Source organism: Leptonychotes weddellii, chromosome 6 (genome assembly GCF_054177405.1).
Source record: "Leptonychotes weddellii isolate Sample4059 chromosome 6, ASM5417740v2, whole genome shotgun sequence".
Taxonomy (NCBI): Eukaryota; Metazoa; Chordata; class Mammalia; order Carnivora; family Phocidae; genus Leptonychotes; species Leptonychotes weddellii.
In genome coordinates, this window is record NC_138374.1 from 22,805,417 (window position 1) to 22,827,600 (window position 22,184).

The 22,184-nt window shown below is 43.6% G+C and overlaps 1 protein-coding gene across 16 annotated transcripts in view; it reads left to right on the forward strand.

The window, feature by feature from the left end:
* STN1 (STN1 subunit of CST complex) overlaps window positions 1-22,184 on the forward strand; it is a 47,682-nt gene that overhangs the window by 23,230 nt on the left and 2,268 nt on the right. For 9 of the 16 annotated variants that reach the window (XM_081823596.1, XM_081823593.1, XM_081823595.1 and 6 more), the window contains 4 exons: window positions 291-465; window positions 5,637-5,759; window positions 8,681-8,753; window positions 18,177-18,957. In XM_081823596.1, the coding sequence (XP_081679722.1) occupies window positions 291-465; window positions 5,637-5,759; window positions 8,681-8,753; window positions 18,177-18,337 (532 nt within the window). In that variant the 3' untranslated portion in view covers window positions 18,338-18,957. Of the gene's footprint in view, window positions 1-290; window positions 466-5,636; window positions 5,760-8,680; window positions 8,754-18,176; window positions 18,958-22,184 lie in introns of those variants that run through there. The other 7 variants (XM_081823606.1, XM_081823598.1, XM_081823599.1 and 4 more) reach the window with 6 other exon arrangements.

The window sequence follows — 22,184 nt, forward strand, 5'->3', positions numbered from 1 at the left end:
CTAGTTATGGAATGAATAAGTCATAGGGATAAAAGATACAGCACAGGGAATACAGTCAGTGGTATTGTAATAGTATTGAATGGTGACTTGTGAATGTAGCATAGTGTGGACTTGTCAATTGCTATATTGTATACCTTAAATTAATTTAAAATTGGGTGTCAGCTATACTTCAATCAGTCAAACAAACATCAATATAGTGTCACATTTCCCAGCTGAATTTCTGTTTTATGCACACCAAAAAGAAACAGAGGTGATAGTTTTCTGCAGGGCTTTTAAAAACTTTCCCCCAGCAGCGATCCAGGTACCCTGGACCTTGCCAATCTCACGTGTTTGCTGAGTGAAAGAGCCAAAGAATTCCTCGTGGAGAACAAAGTGCAAACCTTTTACCAGCAGGAATTGGAAATTGTGGAATCTCTGCTGTCCCTTGCCAATCAGCCTGTGATTCACAGCGCCGGCTCTGAGCAGGTAAGTGCTGCATGCCCATGTGAGAATTCAGGTCCCCTGTCCCATATCTGCAGCTCAAGGGTATGGGTGAACAGGACTGTGGCATGAACACTCAGAGGGTAGACCCAGGGAATAGAGGTTCTGGTTCTAGTCCATGTTTCTCTTCTGGAAAGGTCACTGACCACTAAGAATTTGAAATGAGAATGCACCTGCCCTTTTGTCCTCCTCATTTAATCTCAGTAAACTTAATCTTTGGGTAGGGGGAAAAAGTAGTTTAAGGTTCATACTACTTCTTAGTATTCACTGAGATGGGTATTTAATCTCAGCAGGAGCCAAATGAGAGGGAAATAAATGAGAAGAGGTAATTGTTTTTCCAAGATTATTCAGCAAGAGGATTTTTTTTTTTTTTTTAAGATTTTATTTATTTATTTGACACAGAGAGAGAATAAGCACAAGCAGGTGGAGGGGCAGAGGGAGAGGGAGAAGCAGGCTCCCCACTGAGCAGGGAGCCCGATGCGGGGCTCAATCCCAGGACCCTGAGATCATGACCTGAGCTAAAGGCAGCCGCTTAACCACCTGAGCCACCCAGGTGCCCCCAGCAAGATGATTCTTGAACCAAAGTTTTTAATGACTTGCTCTCTCTTCGTCAAAATAAGGTTACCTTATTAGGATTTGAATAAAGACCAAGTTGTGTTCAGTCTAGTTTATAAGTAAAAATTTCTAGGAACAATCAAATAATTTCTTACTCCTCTGGGAAAGAGCTGTCCCTTTTTCCCCTCTCATGTTACAGGTGAACTTAAGTTGTTTGGTGTTTATTTATTTGCTTGGAATTAAGAGTTATTTGAAACTTTAATTTTAGGCTTTCCCTTTCATTGCAATTCTCAGGTTTTTTGTTGTTGTGACACCATTTATTTTTATTTATTTTATTTATTCCACCCGGGAATGATCTCTACTGAAATGTCGCCTTCTTGCCCTCCCCGTATTTGCTCTGATAGCCACCTGCTTCCTCACTGTGTTATCACCCTGTTTTCATATCTCAGGATATCACTGGTATCTACTTGTTTGCCTACCTATTCCTCTGCCAGAATTTAAATTTTACAAGGGCAGAGGTCTTCTCTATCTTGTTCTTCGCTCTCTAGAACCATGGCCTAGAACAGGGCTGCCATAAACTAAGTTCTTGATGCTTATTTGTTGGTTGAAGGAATGAAGTTTTTAAAAATTTAAATAGTCCCCAGAAGTATCTAGTTAAAAGTAAGTTTCCTTCCCATCCTCCCTCCTACCCTCTTTCCCCAGAGACAAGCACCATTACTAGTCTCATGAGTATCCTTCCAGAGAGAGTCTGTGCATTTATAAACTAGGAGTAGTTATATTCCCCCCCGCTTTTTTACACAATTGGTAGCATGCTAAACTCTGATCTCTACCTAGCTTTTCACTGAACTGCATGTCTTAGCCTTTCCTAGCCATACATATGGATTTGCCACTATAATAATCTTTTGTTACATGTACCATAATTTATTTAACCAGTCTCTCCATTTCTGGACTGTTTAGAAGTTTTCCGATCTTTTGTCATTACCAGCAGGGCTGCCGTGAATACCTTGTTAGGTAACATAAGTTATTCCTCGTGATTCTGGTGGAACAGACACTGGGTCCTCATCCTGACCTCCTAGGCGACGGCCACTGCGTCTCAGTTTCATTCACGAACCTAATTACCTCCTGCTGGCCGCAGGCTGTGTGCCCGGTGACCCGCGATGTCATTCGCAGAGACAGGGATAGCATGTCAGGGGACGCCCAGGTGGAGAGGGCCCGGACTAGCCGCTGCCTTCTGCCCTCCTGGGCTCCTTCGCGGGTGGGGTCCCGCAGCTGTCCGCGGGATTAAGCTTCCTCCCAGTTAGTCGTTCAGAGGCGGCTCACCGCCAAGTTAGCCTCCTAGCACTTGTGACCAATCTGTCGGCCTGTTGGGAAGGAAACTGAAGCTTAGCAAAGACCACATTCTTCCCGTGAACCCACTCTTCTGTAGGAGCCACAATTAAGTAGAGAGACTTTGAGGATTCTCTGAAGGTTCCTCCATTCAAAACGACCGTGGGGAACTTTTGGCGTGACATCTTTTTGAAAATGCTCAGAGCAGAAACATGTTGTCTGCCCAGTCAGGTATGTTTAAAGAGAAATGAATGTGGCACTTTGTTTTGTCTTTGGAAACTTTTTCCCATCAATTATGAATTATTCCCTCACATGACTGTGGTTGGGGAGGTCAGCATCATTAAGTTGAATTCTGTTTAATAGAGCCTAGGAGACTAAGGATGCTTTACAGTGATGGTGAAACCCTAGATCCTTTGGCACTTTCTGTTGTCATACAGATGAAAGCTTCACAAAAAATCATTGTAACAGTGTTATATAGTTTAGAGGCCAGGGGAGAGAGGGTTTGAATGTCATCCCCCCGCCTTTCTTTTTCCGTAGTGGCCCTTCTTAGCAAATCCAGAAACATGATAAGCAGACCTTGCAAAACCATTGTTTCTTTGACAGCTGGATAAATGTAGAGTTTGTTTGAGAATGAAGACTATATATATATTTCAGAGATCCACCCAGTTCCTGACCTGTGGCTGGGAGAGGCCTGCTCAGGCTCAGCATGTTCAGCCAGTCACTGTTTCCCTCTCTGTGCATTTGGTTTCCCGAATCAGATGAGCCTTGTCTTTAGAAAAAGACAAGAAGGACACAAATCCCAGGCCAAGCCAAGCTGCTGGCTAGCAGAGATGATTGGAGGCCTTCCCCCTGAGATTGTATCATTAGAACCAGTAGGGAGATATGTTCTGAGGTCAGCCGAGGCAAATGTTTTTGGAAAGGAAGTTTCACATACTGTTTATATTCACAGAGCCTTTTCTGTTGGGTCCTTCTTGTTCACAGCTGAAACTGTGCTTTTAGTCTCACAGTCCTAGCACACTGTCCTTCTGCTCCCTGAGCTTACAGAAATCTGGGAGGAGGAACTGAGCTTTTTGTGTGGTCTGGGGATAACCAGGAGTCATTTCTAATGATGGCAGTAGTCATGCAACAATCATTTTTAGTCTCCAGTTTATTTCTATCTTGGTAAGAGCTGTAATAAACTCAACCCTTAGGATCCTGGTATTAAATTTACTGAAAAGATGAATTTCCTTAGAATTATGAAGATTAAGTGGCTTTAACTGTTTCGTGGGAGAGTCTGTTTTGGGTTGATTGTGCTTCCCCTAATAAATACAGCTTTCCCTGAAGGCCCCAGAATACAAGGCTGTGTGACTGAGTATTGCTAGGTGAGTTGTTTATTCTAAACACACTCACATAGATTTTCTGCCCATGGGAGTCATCACATAGTTCTTGGCCTTATTCTGCCTTCAGGGAACAGATGCTGTCATAACTTGGAATGTTCGTCAACTTTCAGGCCATAATGTTCTAATGACCAGGTGCTCCAGCTTGTTGACTATTAATTTAATTAAGAGTATTAGATAACGATCCTGGAGTCCTGGGATCGAGTCCCACATCAGGCTCCCTACTCAGCAGGCAGTCTGCTTCTCCCTCTGACCCTCCCCCCTCTCATGTGCTCTCTCTCTCTCTCTCTCACACTCTCTCTCTCTCAAATAAATAAATAAAATCTTAAAAAAAAAAAAATAACAGTATTAGACTGTCCTCTTCAGGCCAGGGGAGCGTGTTTGTGAAACGTCACTAGGATCCATTAGATTAAAACAGTGCCTCTTTGGAAGGCCTCTTCTAGAAAGAGAGGGTTTCTTTAGGGATGCAGTGGTCAACGCTTGAAGCCATTTGGGGGTTTCTTTCCTTTCCCTATCACGTGCAGGAAATGTCATCAGCAGATCACAAGCAAGCTCTCTCTTTCAGCATCTGTGGGTACTGTCCCAGATAGGCTTCATCAGCATTCTTTTTTTTTTTTTTTAAAGATTTTATTTATGAGAGAGAGCGAGAAAGAAGAGAGAATGAGTGGGGGGAGGGGCAGAGGGAGAAGCAGACTCCCCGCAGAGCAGGGAGCCCAATGAGGGCTCAATCCCAGGACCCTGGGATCATGACCTGAGCCGAAGGCAGACGCTTAACTGACTGAGCCACCCAGGCGCCCCTTCATCAGCGTTCTTCATTAGGGGTAGGACTTGGCCTTCAAATGCTTTTTTAGAAGCTTTGCCTTGTTTCTTTGGTGCTGTCATCTTTTAAGTATCTTGACAATTTTCTGTCACATTAAAAATGGGTGTGTACCTTGAAGGACAGTTGTTCACTACTTTGTTTCAGAAATGGACTGAAAATCCCCAGTGGAATAATAAAAAGGATACCTCCTCTATAATGGGGTATTTACTTCCCATTCATTACACAGATGTCTTATTAGTTACCCACTGTGTGCCAGGGAGGAGGTGGCCAAGTTGAAGTAAAGTCCCCAACTCAGTAAGCTTACAATTTAGTTAACCATGGTGGGACATAGCTGAAGGCCCAGCTTCCTTGGGAACAAGAAATAGGGTGAACTGGTAACTCTGCGTAAACCCATGTCTTGGAGGAGAAATACTGAAATTGAGGAGATAGAAAACTGAGAGCAGCAGAGGTTCCTTTCCATGCGGTCTGGGACCCCTCTGCCTTCAGCCCCATGGACCCGCCTCGGACAGACAGGTCTCCATATGGCTGTTTGTCTCCATTTAAAATAAGGAGACTACTTAATACTTTGTACATCCTAGAATCCCCAACTTTATTTCAGTATGTGTAAAATTCTCTGAAGTCCTTAGGAAGAGATTATATATAGCCATAATTTTAATGAAAAAACTGAGCTAATATACATGTACAGTGTTTTGGCTCTGAATTAAAAAAAAAAATCAAAGATTATCTTTTTGTTTAGGAAACTAATTCTACCAAAAGCAGCATGGGAATAGAAGTAATTTTAAATGTTCAAGACATATAAACTACATACTCCAAAGATTCTCTTCTTGATTTTCCATTTCATACTGTAAAATTGAACCAAATCGCAACTAAGGTATGGAACAGTTATCAAGCATGATCCTACCTGAGCAAACTTCCCAGGCCTGTTTAAATACCATCCTGCTGGGCCACACACCTGCATCATTTTGACTCAGCAGATAAAAAGCCTGTTGGGTGAATTCATAAACCAGTTGGTCCAGGGAGTTACTCTTAGATGCTGTAAGACGGGACTTAACTTCTTTTTCTTTTTCCTCTTCCTACAGGGGGATTCTAAGAAGGACACCACTTCCAAGGCAATTCATAGTATATTTAAGAATGCAATACAGCTGCTTCAGGAAAAAGGATTTGTTTTCCAGAAAAATGATGGTTTTGATAAGCTATACTATGTAAGAGACCTGCAACTTTTTTTTTTTTTCCTTCATAGCTTCGATCACTATATTCATTTGTTAGGAATACCTATTTACTATTTTTAAAATTCATTAAAGACGTTCATAAAATAAGGAGTGAAAGTCAGCCCTTCTCTTTCCCCAAGGTGCCATTTCTTTTTAAAGATTTTATTTGTGTATTTTAGAGAGCACAAGCGGGAAGGGGCAGAGGGAGAAGGAGAAAGAATCTGAAGTAGACTCTGTACTGGGCACAGAGCCCAATGTGGTGCTTGATCCCATGCCCGGGAGATCACGACCTGAGCCAAAACCAGTCGGACACTTAACCCGCTGAGCCACCCAGGCGCCTCCCCTCCCACCCAGCTGCCATTTTTAACAGTATGTCCTTCTAGACACTTACCTGTGCATTTACAAATGTACACGTATAGATGCTTCTGTGGCTTTTGGTTTTCCCCCCCAAAAGTGATTGTCCTGCAAATCAGGACTTCTCAGCCTTAACACTGGGCCAGATGGTTCTTTGCTGTGGGTGGCTTTCCTTTGCATTGTGGGAGGTCTAACAGCATCCCTGGCCTTCATTCACTAGGTAGCAGTAGCAGCCCACCGACTTGTGACAACCAAAAATGTCTCTGGACATCGCCAAGTGTCCCCTGGGACAGTTGAGAACCACTGCTGTAAATAATGCCTGGCAGTTTTGGGGGGTGGGGTACCAAAATAGCACATCACAGGCATCTCTCCATTTTAGTACTTCTAAATCTCCCTCAATCTTTTTGGCCTCACATGATATCATGGGTTCTTGCCCTACACTTCTAACCCCTTCTTTCTGGTGGACATCGGTGTTGATTCTGAGTTTTGCTTTCATAGATAGTGTTGCTATGGCTACCTTTGTGAATTCACGTAAGCATTTCTGTAAGATTTGCTCTTAAAAGAGGAATTGCCGTGCAAAGGACATGTATCTTTAAGCATTTGGTCAGCACAGTCTGATTGACCTCCCAGAAGGCGATACTCACGGACATTCCCACCAGGGGTACAAGGGCCTGCTTGCCTCATACCTTCAGAGTTAAAGGTTCACCTCTTGCTGCCTACCTTTAATACTCGGGGGGGGGCGGGCCGTGCTTTCGGTGACAATGGGCTTCCTCGTGACGGCTGATATCAGCAGCGTAGATGTGGCTTCAGTCACGAGTGATTCTCCTGGAGGCAGATCAGAATTCCGAGGAGTCCCAGAAGTCTCACTCTTTACAGACATGATGCTGGAGGGGAATCTTTCCTTAATAGGACATTTTCTTGATGTTGGTTTACTCTAGTGATTCCCCATTTTAGAGAGGTTTTTTAAATTAATATATGTTTTAAATACTATATGAGTAAAACTTTTAAGTTTTTTTTTTTAATTTTTTTTTTTATTTTTAGGTAATCTCTACACCCAAGGGATGCCTGGGTGGCTTAGTTGGTTAAGCATCTGTCTGCCTTCAGCTCGGGTCATGATCCCAGGGTCCTGGTATCGAGTCCCGCATCAGGCTCCTCACTCAGCGGAGAGCCTGCTTCTTCCTCTGCCTGCCACTCCCCCTGCTTGTGCTCCCCATTTCTCTGACAAATAAATAAAATCTTTAAAAAAAAAAAAATCCCTACACCCAACGTGGGGCTTGAACTCACTACCCTGAGATCAAGAGTTGCATGCTCTACCCACTGAGCCAGCCAGGGGTCCCTGAGTAACTTTTGAAAAGGGTATTCTAGTCTGTGTACAGAGGAGTGCAGACCACCTCCTGCTGGAAAGACCTGGTAAGGCTGGAGAAGCCTATGCTGGGCAGCTCCCCTTCCCATGCCTCCCCAACCCCTCCCGCCGCCAGGCTCTGGGTTGGCCCCCTGTGTCTGTAAAACATGGCTTTTCCTGGGCAGCAGCCAGGGCTGAGGTGTGGCGGGGCTAGGGCACTTCCTCCTGTGAATCAGTGTGAGCTGGAATGGGTGATCAAGCAGTAATAGCTCTTTTCGTCTGCAGAACCATCCCTCTTCTCTCCTCCCTTCCACCTCCTTCTCCCAGGCCGTAGGTTTCTGTTTTCTCGGGGAAGTAGTTGTCATGGTGATGTGGATACTTCTGTTTGTGTAGTGCTTTCCTCCTTGGGCAGCTCTCACTCCCATTACCTTAGTTAATCTTCACAATAACCTTGTGAGTCAAGATCCCCATTCGTCCTAAAGTCTGGTCACACAATTCCTGATACATGTGTTTGTTTGCATGCTTTTTTTTCCCCCTTCCTTCCTCTTTTCCTTCCTTCTTCTCTCTCTCTTTTTTTCTTTTTTTGTTTTTAGATTTACTGTGGAACATGAAGGTGAAACTCAGATGGTTACTTGGCTTCCCTCAAACTGGAGCCCGGTTGAGAAAGGAGCTTAGTTGTGTTTGCCTTTGAGACAGAAAGTGTTTCTGTAGATGAGCTGGATTACTCTCTTGCTAGCTTTTCCTGACAGTTTTTATTTCATTTATTTTTCTTTGGGGTTGGGAGAAAAAAGAGTACTAATGAGACATGAGACAGGTATCAGGGCCCAGAGGAAGGAGCCCTGGTTGGAGATGGAGACTTTGATCACTTGTGTCTCCCTTTGAATATAAAGATGAGTAAGAGAAATGAATGTATGACGAATATTTGAGAAGAAAGTTGCTCCTTAAAAGTATGGAATTTCAGTTTTTCTTGATATCATGGTCCAGGTAAACCACCTTCCAAGGGAGTGTGCCTCTGGGCCAACTACAAAGCAGTGAGCTGCTTAGGGACAGAGCTGGTTTGACAATAGGCCAAGTATCAAAAACTCTCTTGTTTGTGTAGGGATGGTAATTACTGTGAAATTTTTAAAAACTATCCTAAATACTAATCTGGGAGTCTGGGTTACACAACCACTTCCTTACTTAAGAATGCTCTCTCTCCTGTCCTGTTTTTCCCATTTAGGTAACCAGAGAAGACAAAGAACTGCACAGAAAGATCCACCATATCATTCAAGAAGACTGCCAGAAACCAAATCGTAAGTGGTGGAATGTACATGTATGTGGCGTCCTGGTGCACTGGAGGGGGATGATCCCTCCCAGAGAACACTGGATGGAGAGTCAGGAGACCTGGGGCTTTCCCCAGTAGTGACTTGGAAATATGATTGGTCCAGACACCTGCCCTCTCTGAGCCTCAGTCTCTTCTTCTGTACCGTGAGCGTTAGACTCTCACAGTTGTTCTGACCTTAGCTCATGTACTTGACCCTGGAGCTTCTTTAAACATGCAGTGCTCAGGTCCCAGCCCTGGGGATGCCGATTCATTAGGGGCTGGGATAGGAGCTGGCCGGGGCAGCGTTTCAGGTCACTGCAGTACAGTGAGGTAAGCTACCAGGCTAGGACTTTTCTTGACCTTCTGGTTCTCATGTTCTCTCTGATTTGTCTTCTACTCTTGCCTCTCATCTTTGAATGCAGACGAGGCAGTTTCCTCTCTTCTGACATCAGGCCTTTCTGTGTTAGGAGAAATGGTTCTAGACATTACAGTTTATGATTAGTGTAATTTAGTCATCTTAGAACCTGATAATTTGCAGAAGAAATGGTTTAAAATACAGTTGGTTTTAGTGGAGTTAGGTCAACCCCTAGTGGTTAGAATCTCAAACTGTAGCTAGTCTGACAACAGACATTACCGTTTTCACACTAGTTAGAAAGAGGAGAAAGCACTACTCCTATCTTTAAATCCTATGTAAACTGATTAGACTTCAAGGTGACTTTTCAAAGTCTGTCTTTTGTCAAACATATGCTGATAATGAATGTTGGCTTTTGTCAACAAGGGAGGCTGGGAGAGAAAGGGAAAGACTTGTGAATGACTGCAGTTCTCCTCAGCCTGCTTGCTTTCTCTCCAAAGAAACCCACCCCCAGCCCTTTCAGCCCCTCCATCCCTGGGGCCTGGCCCTGCTCCAGGCTGAGTCAGCGGGCGGAGCTGGGCCAGGTCTCCGGCCCTGGTATTTATGGTATGCAGCCCTACTTAGTCTTTAAGAACCCATGAGGTCAGATCCCAGAATGGTGTGACAACAGATCTTAAAATAAACTGAAAGCAATCTATTATTTTAATGCAAAGTTTCTGGCTTTTGTTCACATCATTTAGAACAACAAGGATGAGTCTCCTTGAGTTGGGGGAGAACCTGTCCATCCACAATTTAGGGAGCTTTAAAGAGCAGTGAACTGTGGAGTTCCTCAACCAAGAAGAGACAAGAGACGAGAGGCTGCTCCCTAGATAGACTCCCTGCACCCATCCTCCTCATCAGCCACCTGGCCAGATCCTTACTTTGATCTGCACTAGGAACAGGATGGATTGAAATAATCCCAGTGCCTGGTGAAGCGAATGAAAGGAGCTCACACTGCATTTCTCAGGAGAGCCAAACTGCCTGGTGGCCTGAGAGTCTGCAAAAGTGGCAGGTTTTCCTTCCCCTCCTAACCCCCAGACCCACCCCGGCCCTGGCAAGTGTGTGTGTCGAGGTGGACCCCCTGTGCCCCTCAGTCTGTATGTGGGGGCCTCTGACAGCTGTAAGCCAGGTCCCAGAACTGGGAAACTCCGAGGAGCTGAACTCTGGAGCATGAGGAACTGAGAATGCCAGGAAAAATACCTCGTAGGGACTGTTTTGGCATCTGTTGTGACCACTCGTCCTAGAAAATATCTGTGACATTATATATATATTCTGAGTAATCATGTATGGACATGGTAAAAGTCAGACAGTGCAAAGTGCACACAGAAAATCAGAATCCCTCCCAACCCCAAGCCCCAGGCTCTATGTTCCCTCGTCCAAAGCCAGTGGGTGTTACTAGTTTCCCACTTGTCGTTCTAGAGAGGTTATATACACGTGCAAGCATATTGGTATAGTTTTTTTTTTAAAAAGTCCCACAAGTAAAGGTTAGCGTGCGATACTCAGTGTTCCACACCTTGTATCTTAAATCTAACATTGGCTTCTAGAAGTCATTCAGCAGCAGCACATCCAACACTGCCTCAGTCTTAATACCACACAGGATTCCATTATACGTATAGATAGATCTTCAACCTCTCAATCATTCCCCTACTGGGCCTTTAGTGCGTTTCTGACCTTTTGTACAAAATACAGCGTTGAGTTTTTCCTTATCAGGATGATCAGTAGGATGTAAACTCTTTAGTCATTTAGGAGTATTTCAGTAAACGGATAAACTTAGAATAAGGAAAGGACTATAAACATGAAACCTGTTTTCAGTCCCTAAAGCACTGATCCTGGGCTTGTTCAAAGACCGGCAGCATGGCAGAGTTGTGAAGAGCTGGGCTCTGGAGCCCCCTTGCCTGGGTTTGAATCCCAGCTCTGTCACTTTATAGCTGTGTGATCTTGGGTAAGTCTGTGCCTCAGTTTCTTTTTTTTTTTTTTAAAGATTTATTTGTTTATTTTAGAGAGAGAGCGTGTGAGTGGGAGGAGGGGAGAGGGAGAGAGGGAATCTCAAGCAGACTCCCTGCTGAGTGCAGAGCCTGACACAGGGCTCGATCTCACGACCCCGAGATCATGACCTGAGCTGAAATCAAGAGTCGGATGCTCAACCAACTGAGCCACCTAGGCACCCCTCTTTTTTTTTTTAGTTAAGTATAGTTGACCTACAATATTATATTAGTTTCAGGTGTACAATATAGTGATTTGACATTTATATACATTACAAGGTGATCACCATGATGTCTAGTTACCATCTGTCACCATACAAAGTTATTAAAATATTAATGACTGTAGTCCTATTTACATCCCTGTGACTATTTTATAACTGGAAGTTTGTATCTCTTAATCCCCTTCACCTATTTCATCCATCCCCTCAACTCTCCTCCTTCCTCTCAGGCAACCCCCAGTTTGTTCTCTGTATTTATCTGTATTTATGAGTCTGTTTCTGTTTTGTTTCTTGGTTTTGGTTTTTAGATTCCACATATAAGTGACATCATATGGTATTTGTCTTTGTCTGACTTATTTCACTTAGCATAATACCCAAGTCTACCCATTGTTGTCGCAAATGGCAAGATCTCATTCTTTTTTACAGCTGAGTAATGTTCCATTGTGTATACACACCATATCTTCCTTATTCATTCATCTATCGATGGACACTTAGGTTGCCTCCCTATCTTGGCTACTGTAAATAATGCTGCAATGAATATAGGGGTGCATATATCTTTTAAACTAGTATTTTCATTTTCCTCAGATAAATACCCAGAAATAGAACAGCTGGATCACATGGTATTTCTATTTTTAATTTTTTGAGGAACCCCCACACTGTTTTGCACAGCAGCTGCACCAGTTTATGTTCCCACCAACGGTGCACGAGGGTTCCCTTTTCTCCACATCCTCGCCAACACTTGTTATTTCTTGACCTTTTGATTCTGGCCATTCTGACAGGTGTGAGGTGATATCTCATTGTAATTTCGATTTGCATTTCCCTGATGATGAGTGATGTTGAGCATATTTTCATGTGTCTTTTGGCCATCTGTGTGTCTTCTTTGTAAAAATGTCTATTCAGGTCTTTTTTGGGGGGCGCCTGGTTGGCTGAGTGGTTGGGTGTCTTGAGTTTGGCTCAGGTCATGATCTCAGGGTCCTGGGATCAATCGAGCCCCACGTCAGGCTCCCTGCTGAGGGAACCTGCTTCTCCCTCCCCCTTTTCTGCTCCCCCTGCTTGTGCTCTGCTCGCTCGCTCTCTGCCAAACAAATAAAATCTCTAGAAAAAAAATTGGATTGTTTGCTTTTTTGGTGTTGAGTTATATGAATTCTTTATATATTTTGAATATTAACCCCTTAAAGATCTATCATTCACAAATATTTCCTGTTCAGCAGGTGCCTTTTTGTTTTGTTGATGGTTCCCTCTCTGTGCAAAAGCTTTTTAGTTCAGTTTAGTCCCAATTGTTTATTTTTGTTTTCGTTTCCCTTACCTGAGGAGACAGATCCAAAAAATATTGCTAAGGCTGATGTCCAAGAGTTTACTGCCTATGTTTTCTTTTAGAAGTTTTATGGTTTCAGGTCTTACATTTAGGTCTTTATTCCATTTTGAGTTTATTTTTGTGTATGGTATAAGGAAGTAGCCCAGTTTCATTCTTTTGCATGTAGCTGTCCAGTTTTCCCAGCACCATTTATTGAAGAGACTGCCATTGTATATTCTTGTCTCCTTTGTCATAGGTTAAGTGAATGTCTACACATGGGTTTATTTCTAGGCAGTCTATTCTGTTCCATTGATATATGTCTGTTTTTGTACCAGTACCATACTGTTTTGATTACTACAGCCTTATAGAATAGTTTGAAATCTGAGGGCATGATACCTCCAGCTTTGTTCTTTTTCAAGATTGCTTTGGCTGTTTAGGGTCTTTTATGGTTCTGTTTTTGTTCTAGTTCTTTGAAAAATGCTGTTGGTGTTTTGATAGGGATTGCTTTGAATCTGTATTTTGCTTTTGGTAGTATGGACATTTTAACAATATGAATGTTTCCAATCCATGAACATAGAATGTCTTTTCCATTTATTTGTGTCATCTTCAATTTCTTTCATCAGTGTCTTATGGTTCTTAGAGTACAGATCTTTCATCTCTTTGGTTAAGTTTATTCTTAGGTATTTAATTCTTTTTGATGCTATTATAAATGGGATTGTTTTCATAATTTCTCTTTCTGATAGTTCGTTTTTAATGTATAGAAATGCAGCCAATTTCTCTGTATTAATTTTGTATCCTGCAACTTTACTGAATTTGTTTATTAGTTCTAATGGATTTTTGGTGGAGTCTTTTGGGTTTTCTATATATAGTATCACATCATCTGCAAATGGTGACAGTTTTACTTCTTCCTTAGCAATTTCGATGCCTTTTATTTCATTTTTTTTCCTGATTGCTGTGGCTAGGGCTTCCAATACTATGTTGACGAAGGTTTGCCTCATTGTCCTTATATGCAAAATGGGGATAATAATAGCACCCCCATGATGGGTTGTTATGGGGACTAAATACATTGGTAGAGTAGGAAGTACCAGCAATCTGTCTCTCCACTTAGACAACAATTGCATCTGCCTAATGTAACTATATTGGAACTCTGGAGTCTGCTGAAGGCCTGCAACTTCCAGGGGAAGGCTTGGAGGAGGGTAAATTGGGGATAATTTCAGTCAATTTTAGCTTTTAGTTGCAGATACCATTTCCTCAAGAAATGCTCAAGGGCATCCACTGTGGTGAAATGAAAGGACACTAGACAGTAACTCAGAGCCATGTGAAGAAATAGAGATCTCAGTAATGGTAAATACGTGGACAATTATAAAAGCTAATATAGCAATGGTTTATAACTTCACTTTTTGATTTCTGTATGATTTAAGAGGCTAATACATTGTGAAAAAATAATTATTAGTCTACTTACATTATTGTTGCCTTGGTTTTTAATTCCACATTTTGTTTTCTATATAATTTAAGAGACTAATGAATTTAAAAGAATACTTAGTTTATGTTCTTGGGCAACACAGTGTATAAAGATGTAATTTTGTGACATCAACAACCGAAAGATGTGGGGATAGAGCTGTAAAGGAGCAGAGTTTTTCTGTGTTGAAGTTAAATTGGAATACATTCAAATTAGGATGCTGAGTAATCCCCGTGGTAACCACAAAGAAAATAGCTATAGAATATGCACAAAAGGAAATAAGAAAGGAATTTAAACATTTCACTACAAAAAAAAAAAAAAAAAAAATCAGCCAAACACAAAAAGAATTCAGTAATGCAGGAAACAAAGGACAAAAAGTTACAAGGCATATAGAAAACAAATAGCAAAATGACAAAAGTAAGTCCTTCCCACCCCCCCCACCCCCCCAACAGTAATTAGTTTAAACCTAAATGGATTTAACTCTCCACTCAAAAGACAGATTGGCAGAATGGATTAAAAAAACATGCTCCCAGGGCGCCTGGGTGGCTCAGTTGGTTAAGCGACTGCCTTCGGCTCAGGTCATGATCCTGGAGTCCCGGGATCGAGTCCCACATCGGGCTCGCTGCTCAGCAGGGAGTCTGCTTCTCCCTCTGACCCTCCTCCCTCTCCTGCTCTCTGTCTCTCATTCTCTCTCTCTCAAATAAATAAATAAAATCTTAAAAAAAAAAAAAACATGCTCCCACTGTATGCTGTCTACAGAAGACTCACTTTAGATCCAAAGACAAATGGATTGAAAGTCAAAGGGTGGAAAAAGATACCCTGTGCAAATAAAAGTAACCAACAGAGAGCAGGAGTGGCTATACTAATATCAGACAATACCAACTTTAAAACCAAAAAGTTTACAAGAGACTAAGAAGGGCACTATATATTATTAAAAGTTTTCAATACAGCAAGAAGATACAGCGACTATAAACATTTATGTACCTAAGGACAGACGATCCAAATAGATGGAGCAAAAGTTGAGAAAATTGAAAGGAGAAATAAATAGTTCTACAATCATAGTTGGGGACGTCGGTATCCTACTCTCAGTAATGGGTAGAACAAGCAGACAGAAGATAAGTAAGGAGATAGAGAACTTGAACACTACGAGAAATAAGCTAAATCTAACAGACCTACACAAAACACTCTCTCCAACAATAGAATACACATTCTTGTCAAGTGTACATGGGGCATTTTCCAGGATAGACCATATGTTAGGCCACTAATGAAGTCTCCGTAGATTTTAAAAAGTTACGATACAAAGAATCTTCTCTGACCACAATCGGATGAAGTTAGAAGTCAGTGACAAAACTGGAAAATTTAACAAATTTGTGGATATTAAACAACACTCTTAACTAGTAAATCGAAGAAATCACAAAGGACATTGGAAAATAGCTAGAGATGAATGAAAATGAGGCTACAACATACCAAAACTTAGAGATGCAGCACTAAAGGGAACGTTATAGCTACAAACACATTAAAAAACAAGAGGGATCTCAAATCAAAACCTAACTTCTAACGATTTAAGAAACTAGAAAAAGAAGAACAAATCAAACCCAAAGCTAGCAGAAGAAATTAGAGCAAAGATAAATGAAACAGAGAATAGAAAATAATAGAGAAAATGAAACCAGAAGTTGGTTCTTCAAAAAAATCAACACAATTGCCAAACCTTTAACTAGAGTGACTAAGAAGAAAGAGAAAAGACTCAAATTACTGAAATCAGAAATGAAAATGAGGACATTAGTACTGGTTCTCCAGAAATAAAGAAAGACTATGAAAGAGTGCTGTGAGCAATTGCATGCTAACAAACTGGATAACCAGATGAAATGGGCAGGTTCCTAGAAACACGGAACCTACCAAGACTGAATCACATAGAAAAAGGAAATTCGAGTAGAGCTCTAACTAGTAAGGAGATTGCATCAGTAACTAAAAATCTACCAACAAAGAAAAGCTCTGGACCTGATGGCCTCACTGGTGAATTCTACCAAACTCTCAAAAACTAGAACCAGTCCCTCTCCCCATGTGACTGGAAGGTCCCTTGGTGAGCACCCTTGCCAAACAGCAGCATGGCCTTTCTGAAGAGATAGTTCAAGGCCTTCAGGGCAGTCAGGATCACATATGTCATATGTAAGTCCTCTTGAGCCCTGAGCTTGGGCATGCAGGCCCTGCAAAGACCGATTAAAAGCCAAGCGGTGGTGAGAGTCCTAGTGCTCCCCGTCTGCTGTGTGCAGGCCCAGTTTGGTTGGAGCCCCTTTCCACCCTCCAGTATCACCCTTCTCAGGAAGAGCTGAAGCTGCTCTAGAGCAGGGACTAGGTTATGTGTATCATCTTAGGTTATGGAGATGACAAAAGAATCATAGTCATTCCCGTGTAAGGAGCACCTGCCACAGGCCTCCTTTGATCCCCACAGCCACCGGTGAAGTAGGTGATTTTCTCCCCGTCTTACAGAGGAGGAAACAGACCCAGAGACGCGAGCCACACTGCCCCTGTCAGAGCCAGTACTTGAATTCGGGTCTGGTGGCCTCTGGAGTCCGCTCTCCATCTGTCATTTGCTCCTCCTTGCTCAGCACTACACACACAGTAGGTGTTCAGGAAGTCTTTATTGAATGAATGTTGACGGAACAGCCGGGAAACCAGTGAAGGTGGCAAGTTTTTCAACAGTAACCCCAACTGGGAGGGATAATGAGTGGACAGGGCCACTAGAGGTCAGAATTCAGCAAGTCTTTGTTAGCTCTGGAGCATGGTTTGGGATAGTCTCTGACCCTTAGAGCTGGAAAGAACCCCAGAGGTGCCCTCACCCCCTTTATAGTCCCTCCCCCTCCTCATAGGTGAGAAAACTCGGGCTCAGAGATGCTGTGAGTTGCCCAAGGCCACAGAGGTGCGCCACCTCCCAAACCGTGCTTTGCCCAACACCACGATACCTCTGCAATCACCTTCCTGGAGCCTAAAGCATTTTGTTCTCTGAAAACAACCTTCGGTGACTGTGGCGCAGCAGGTGTGCCAGATGCTGGGGAGACCACAGAGGGGCCAAGCTTGGCCCTGCATGGCGCTCGAAGTGAATCTGGGGAGGCTTTGTTTTCAGTAATGAGGTTTGACTTTGACTCAGAGTTACAAATGCATATTACATCATGACCCAGTACATTATATTTACATATATGTGTACATACACATATCAAATGTATTTTATATATATAAATATACATATTTTAAGTATGTATGAATATTTATATATATAAAAAGTTTCACAAAATAATACGCTATAATGCAGTGCATTTTGTAATTTCCTATTCCCGTCTTTCTTAATCTGTTGGTAAGGAAACAATTGCTAATCACAGCCCATTATGTTGATTTCATGACCCTCCGTAGTGGTCAGAACAGCACCGTGCATTCCACTACTCTAAATCATTGGTTTGAACTAGGAAAGAGGTTGCTAACCGTGAACTTTTATCATTGTATACCAAATGGTCTTGGGTTTTTTGGGGTGGAGGATAAGAGATTTCTAGAACGCAACCATCATAGACAGGACTGCTTGGAAGCCTAGGCAGAGAAGAATGAGAACAGATCTGTGGTCAGAATCCCTTCTCTAGGCTGTTAGGTCAGTCAGGACTTAACGGGAAAGAATCCGGAGGCTGCCGTAAACCAGCTCCGCTCTCAGTCTCAGGAGGGCTCCCACCTGGAAAGCTATGGGCTCGGCTCTGAATAGGAGCACTTATACACGTACCTGCACTAGAGAAAAAAGATTTAAAAAATTACAGATACAGATCAGTTACAGATAATGAATTATCGATTAGCAGCCCTTGAAGATTGAAGGCCTGAGTTCCTGAGCAGCGGGTCCACGTCATGTGGCGAAATAAGGGGCCTGAGAACAGGGCTTTTGTTTTGTTTCTGCTGGTAATCTAAACCAGTGCATCTCCAACTTTACCGAGCTTAAGAATCACCAGCGGATCTTGTGAAAATGCAGGGGCAGGGCCGCGGAGGGGGAGGAGGGTCTGACAGGTGTGCCAAGCTTAGCCAACTGCCTTTTTCCAGCAGATGCAGAGAAGGGCTGCCACTTTCAGCACATCTTGGCCTGTGCTCGCCTAAGTGTCAGCCCAGACCTGAGTGAAGGTGTGCTGCAGCAGGTGCTGGAGCTCCTGGAGGACCAGAGTGACATCGTCAGCACCACTGAGCACTACTACACGGTGTTCTGAGCAGAGGCCTGCCGATGGCGTGGGCGGCCCGGGCCAAGGAAGACAACGAGCAGGTGCTGGGCGCTCCCAGGCTCAGATTTGAAACATCACGCAGAGGCTTATAGGTCTGGTGTCAGTGATCTCGTAATAAACTGTGAAATATGGTCATGTAAGGAATGGAATTTGGCATAAATTCTGCAGGCTGCCCTCTAGCTGCTGTATCCATGGGATAAAGTAATTTATCTCAGCCATGACATAGAAGAAGAAAACCCTCCCTGTTGACCTCCTGCCTGGACCGGGCCTTGCTCTTAGAGCAGAAGGGAGGGAACACTGTTGGTGGCTGAATTGGTGTGTATGTGGCTTGAGGCTCTGTCATGGTAAAGGGATGTCACATGGTAAAGTGAAGTGAAGAGCATCTAGCCAGATCACACAGACCTAAAACATTTGAAAACTTCAGACTATTGCATATGTTCTTGTAGGCCTCTTTCAGTGGTTAAGAACCTAGTGTTAAGAACTCCTCCATGGATGAGTATTACTCACCTATGATTTCCACGGATCAAGTACCAGAGGTGGGTCCTGAGTCCTGGGATGAATGTTGTTTACAGACCCACCCAGAGATGGGAATAAATGGATCCAAGGCATGGCTCTGTGTTGGTCATTTTCCTTCTTTTCCTTTTTTTTTTTTTTAAAGATTTTATTTATTTACCTGACAGAGAGAGCACAAGTAGGCAGAGTGGCAGGCAGAGGGAGAGAGAGAAGCAGACTCCCCGCTGAGCAGGGATTCCCCACTTGGGGCTCAATCCCAGGACCCTGGGATCATGACCCGAGCCGAAGGCAGCCGCTTAACCGACTGAGCCACCCGGGCGCCCCTTTCCTTCTTTTCCTTATGAACTAAGAGATGTCTCAGTACATTTCCCTACACTTGACATACGTGACTAAAGACATTGTCCTTTTTTTTTTTTTTAAAGATTTTATTTATTTATTTGAGAGAGAGAATGAGATAGAGAGAGCATGAGAGGGGGGAGGGTCAGAGGGAGAAGCAGACTCCCCGCTGAGCAGGGAGCCCGATGCGGGACTCGATCCCGGGACTTCAGGATCATGACCTGAGCCGAAGGCAGTCGCTTAACCAACTGAGCCACCCAGGCGCCCCTAAAGACATTGTCCTTTAATGCCCTGAAGTCCTTGGAGGCTCTCAGCCAATTGCCTGGCTGGTAGACATTATTTTCAAGGTTACCACTGAATGTGCAGGGCATTCTGACCCCATCCAGACAAAGACTCTGTATTTGCCCGGACAGGTGATGGAGTCATGCTGTTGCTAGGAATGGCAAGGTAAAGGGAAAAAATCTGAGGTATGTGGTAGGCTTGTTCTAACAGCTAAATGACAAATCCAGCCAGCAAAAATAAAGTATGTGGAAAGATTTGGAGTTAATTACAGTCATTTCAAAAAGGCACATCTGCCTCCGTCTGCTACATTTGCTCTTGACGTAATAAGCTCTCAGTGGCTCTGCTGGAGAGCCTGCAGGCCTCGAGTTCTGCTCTATGTGGAAACGGAGTGGCTTTTTATACTTAGAATTTGGCTGCAGTTTCATATGTCAGGCTGAGAGCTAGTACCAACAGATTGCTTCCTGTCGTGGACTTTCCTGCCTTGATTCAGACATCTGCTCTATTTCTAACAGCCGTTTACCCAGATGGCTGCCCTGTGTCCTCCATGCATTCAGATGCATCCCTGTGGCATGGGGTCTACCTGGAATAACACCCCAGCTATCTTCCTTGGTAGCAGCAGATGTTCCTTACTGAATACTTCTTGAGTTATAGGGCTGCCCAGGAAGGAGTCTTGAATCAGCAACCCCACTTCCAGGGTTTATCCCAAGGAGATGATCAGACAGGTGTGAAAGGATGGATACAAGATTCCCATTGCTGCGTAATTTAGAGTTCTATAATTGGGAAAAATAGTTACCCATGAGGAAAAATTCATTATGATACACGTACACAGTAAAATACTGTACAACTATTAAAAGACGGAGTAGACAGGTACTATTGCTATGGAACACTCTTCCCAAGAAAACAGAGTTACAGATCTGTTTATATAGTATACTAGTGATCTAAAACGCCTTGTAAGTGTGTATCGAGAGAGAGAGAGTTTCTGCATGTACATCGCTAAAGATGTGGCGCGTGGATACACCTACATACAGTTGATCACTCCCCTCTTCTAGAAATACTTTCTGCACTTGGCTTTTGGGACACCACACCCTGGGTGCTCTTTCCCCATCTCCTTTTTCTGGTCTTCTGTCTCCCTGAGGGCTTGGGGTTCAGTCTCGGCCCTCGTTCCTGTGCAGCGACTCCCTTGGACATCTTCACCGGTAGCGTGGCTCAGACCGTACATAGGCTGACAGACCCACCGCGTTTTATCCAGGCCCCCACGTGCGCAGCTTCCTACCGACCTCTCCGCTTCGGTGTCTGAAAGAGCCCACCCACGTGCCCACAACCATGTGCCTCGTCACCCCTGCCTGAGGACTTGCTCCTTCTGAAGATTTTCCTGATTCAGAAGATGGCAGCCCCATCTTTCCAGTTGTGCAGGTCAAACACTCCACATCCCACCTGTCCACCAGTCACCTTCTCTCTACCTTCTAGATACTTCTAGAATCTAACTTCTCCTCACTGCTGCTCTACCACTTGGAGTATTACAGTTGCCTCCTGACTCAACTCCCGCCCCGGCCCCTCGTCACTTCGTTCTCCACACGTCCGCCAGAGCGATCGGTTCAACTGAAGCCAGATTCTCCCCTCCTGTGGGTCTTCACTTGAGCATCACCCTCTTGCTAAGGCCTGCCCCGATCCCTCTTTTGCTAAGTAGAACCAGCCCCTTCTCCATCCTTCCCAGGACTCTTCAGTACTTAACTTTTCTCCACAGTACTTGTCACCATGCAACACATTCCATATAGTTCTTCCTTGCTTTGTTTATTACCTGTCTCCCCAATAGAAGAAATGCTCCGTGAGGGCAGGACTCCCTCTGTTCTGTTTCCTGCCGTGTCCCCTGCATCTAGAGCAGTGCCTGGCATATCTTTCCAGCCATACCACTCCTGTGTATGTGCCTGGCTGCCCTCTACCTGCAAGGATCTTCCTTTCTTTCCTGGGGGCTTTCTCCAATGTCTTGGAAGGCTGTTCAGGCTGGAAGTGCTCAGAATTAAACCCACTGGGAGCAGCCTCACCCAGTGGGACCTGGGATATAAATACCCCAGCTCCCTTGCCCTTCAAATGAGATCTCTGAGGCACGTGTTCTACACCATTTTCCAGAGTTTCTCTGTGGGATTAATCTCCATCCACCCACAGTAGCAGCTAACTTGACAGCCACCCTTAATTGGCTGCCTTACCCTCCCTGTCTTCCCCACTCCCCATTAGTATTTGCTGCACCTCCCAGATGAATTGCTTCCTTTCCAGTCCTTGTCTCATGGTAAGCTTCTGGTTGATCACAAATAACACCATGTTCCCAAGAACATTTGAGAAATGCTGTATGAATAAGTATATATATATATATACATATATATCAAGCAGAGATTACTAGAAAAACCAAAGTGACCCACTTGTTACTCCTGAAAAGTGAGCTGTCAGATGCTTTTTAAAAAGCTACATATCTCTATTTGATATTTTTACAATTAGCAAGTATCGTTTCTACAAAAATAATAAAGCTGTTTCTCACTCCCCATCCCACACTCACACAACCTGAATGATGAGCAAACCAAAAATAAGATGGACCTTATACCCCATAGCAACATAAGAACTCTGAGAAGATGAGGGGAGCCCTTGGAAAATTATCTGGGGCTAACTATAGTTGGGTCATTGCTCATGCGCTAAAGAGCCACCAAAGGCTTCC